Source organism: Bos indicus, chromosome 29 (genome assembly GCF_029378745.1).
Source record: "Bos indicus isolate NIAB-ARS_2022 breed Sahiwal x Tharparkar chromosome 29, NIAB-ARS_B.indTharparkar_mat_pri_1.0, whole genome shotgun sequence".
Lineage (NCBI taxonomy): Eukaryota > Metazoa > Chordata > Mammalia > Artiodactyla > Bovidae > Bos > Bos indicus.
The window spans coordinates 36,432,595-36,435,595 of NC_091788.1; the positions used below are offsets into that span (position 1 = coordinate 36,432,595).

The 3,001-nt window shown below is 36.7% G+C and overlaps 1 protein-coding gene across 1 annotated transcript; it reads right to left on the reverse strand.

The window, feature by feature from the left end:
- Nucleotides 1-1,092: 1,092 nt before the first annotated feature.
- LOC139180757 (glycine cleavage system H protein, mitochondrial) lies at nucleotides 1,093-1,695 on the reverse strand. The gene has a single exon (XM_070783272.1). It carries the CDS (start codon nucleotides 1,646-1,648, stop codon nucleotides 1,127-1,129), a length of 522 nt encoding a protein of 173 aa, XP_070639373.1. The 5' UTR covers nucleotides 1,649-1,695; the 3' UTR covers nucleotides 1,093-1,126.
- Between the last annotated feature and the right edge of the window lie 1,306 nt (nucleotides 1,696-3,001).

Consider the following 3,001-nt stretch of genomic DNA (forward strand, 5'->3'; position numbering starts at 1 on the left):
GTGTATATATGAAGAGTTTTTATCAGATATACACCCTGGAGGGGGACTGATGGGAAATAAACTACATAAATGTTTCATTTCACTGGGCCAAACTGTTTTCCAAAGTTCTTTAAAATTTACATACTTACCAGAGTGTGTAAGAGCTCCTATTAATTTACATCTATTCTAATATTGAATATTGTTAGATCTTTGATTTTTGCCTACCTGATGGATGTACTTATAATCTTGATTTATATTTTTCTGACTTACTAATGAGTTTTTAAATAATTTTAAATGTTTTCTCATCACTCGTATTTTCTCTTCCATGGAATGGCTGTTCATTGACTTTGCCACTTGGTTCGCTGGGTTATTTGGATATCTTTCTTGGTGGTTTGTAGTGTCTTTTTACATTTATAGGTACCAATGCATTTTCAAACATGTGTTACAAATAACTTCTGCTAATACATGGCTAGTCTTTCCACTTTCTTTATCATGACTTTGATGAACAGAAATTCTAAGTTCTATTGTAATAAAATTCATCAGTCCTACTATCTTAGTGACTTCTGTCTTTTTATTTTTTTTTTTATTTTATTTATTTTTTTTTTTTTACATGATTAAGAAGTTGAATATTTTATTATTAAATTGTTTATTCTCCTGCAAGGCTGTTGCTTCACTGTATAAAAATAGCACCAGCAAACACAGTGTATTGCAAAATTAAGATAGTAATATTCTTCACTGGACACTATACAACTAACAAACTTTTCTCCACTGGCAGTTATTTCTAGTGGAAAGATAATTTTGACCCAAATCCAAGGATAGCTGTAAGCAAGTTACAAGTCATATAAGGTTTAAGATAACCATGTTATCCTTGAATTACATAATTTTTGTAATTAGTTTTACCAGAGATAATTTCAGGAATTCTGAATATTATAACTGGAGCCTAGCCTAAAAATCACAGGATGCTGTGGAAAAAGATGCAGTGTTTATCTGAAGTCATTAGAAAGTTAAGGGGTATTTTCTTCAGGAAACATTGTTACAAGTAGTTTCTTTTGCTAAAAGTTGCTTTCTAAATATCTATCTACCACTAATTTAAGACAACTATGCTAGATTAAGTTGTTTCAAAGTAGTTTATTTAGGGGTTCCAGTTTCACTCCTCAATAGATTTTATGTATTTCTCATATGCTTCTTCACTCATTAGTTCATCTAGTTCTGAAGGGTTACTGAATGTCATCTTGATCAGCCAACCGTCTTCGTAACAAGACTTGTTGACAAGTCCTGGATTTTCTGCTAGAGCTTTATTAATTTCAGTTACTTCTCCTGATAGAGGAGAATAGAGTTCACTAGCAGCTTTCACACTTTCCAAAGCACCAAACTCCTCTTGTTTGTTCAACTTTGTCCCAACTTCAGGCAGACTACAGTAAACAACATCTCCCAAAGCTTCCTGTGCAAAATTGCTGATTCCCACTGTTCCGACACCATTTTCTGTTGTTACCCATTCGTGTTTTTCTGTGAATTTCCGCACCGACAGCAGAGCAGGGCCGGTGCGCAGCTCCCGGACTGCACCCGCTCGCAGTCCCCAGGGCCGCGGCAAGCAGGGCGCGCTGGGTGCCGAGATGGCGCGCAGGCCGCCGACCGCGGCCCGCACGCTCCGCACCGCGCGCAGCGCCATGTTCGCACGGGTGCAGAGGGTCTCCGCGCGGCACCTAGAGCACCCCGGCCGGCCGACTTCTGTCTTTTTAAAAGATATTTCTTTACCCTGAGATTTTAAACACATTTTCCCACATTTTCTTCAAACAGTTTTAAAGTTTTGCTTCCATATTAAGTCCTTAATCCATCTGGAATTGATTTTTTGTGCTCTTTTCACAGTAAAGATTTTATGTCATTTTTTTGGTATGGAAAAAATCAATTGTCCCAGAACCGTTATTGAACACTCCTTTCTGCTTTCCTCCAGTTAATCTAGAAGCTTCTTGGGTTATATGTATCCCTCAATCTGTCTCAGGACTCCTTCTTGTTTCATTGGACAATGTGCCAGTCCTCACACCCAATGGCACAGTCTTAACTACCATAATTTTATAAGAAATTTGATCCCTGGTGGGGCAAGTTCTTCTGCCTGTTCTTCTTCTTTAGTATCTGAGTATTTTTGACCCTTTTAATCTCATATATATTATAAAATCAATCTAATCAATCTGTCATGTCTCACTCAAAACAATGTTGGTATTTTCATTGGGATTTCAGTATAAATCATTTTGAGGAGAATTAATTTCTTTATAGTATTGAGAATTTCTTCCCCATGGGCAGTGATCATTAATGTCTTTCAATCAAATTTTATAATCTTCTTCACACAGTTGTTACACATGTTTGGTTAGATTTATACTTAATCATCCCTTTTAAAATGTTATCATAAATTTTATTTTTTAATATTCTTTTCTAATGTTTTATTGATAATATGTAGAAATGTAAGTAATTTCTTAACACTGTTCTTTAAAAGTCACTTAGATAAACCCTCTCATTACTTCCAATAATTGTTGATAAATTATTTGAGGTTTGTATATTGATAAGTCACTGCCACTGAAAAGACAATAGTTTTGTTTCTTATTTCCAATTGACATGTGAGGCAGAGACTGTTAAATATATGTAGTTACACTTATCATAGTATAGTTATATATGTGGGCTTCTCTGGTGGCTCAGTGGTAACGAATTTGCCTGCCAATGCAGGAAACACGGATTCAATTCCTGAATTGGAAAGATCCCTTGGAGAAGGAAACGGCAACCCACTCCAGTATTCTTGCCTGGGACATCCCATGGACAGAGGAGCCTGACAGGTTACAGTCCATGGAGTCACATAGAGCTGGATACAATCGAGCGACTGAGCACACACGCACGACACACAATTGCTACCTAGGGGTGCCCAAATAATCGAGTTCAGGGCAATAGGTCACAACCAGAAATATTATATGACGCTTCCATACCATAACCTTAAAGACAGGCTGCAATTCAATTGACTGAAACTAAGATTTGGGGT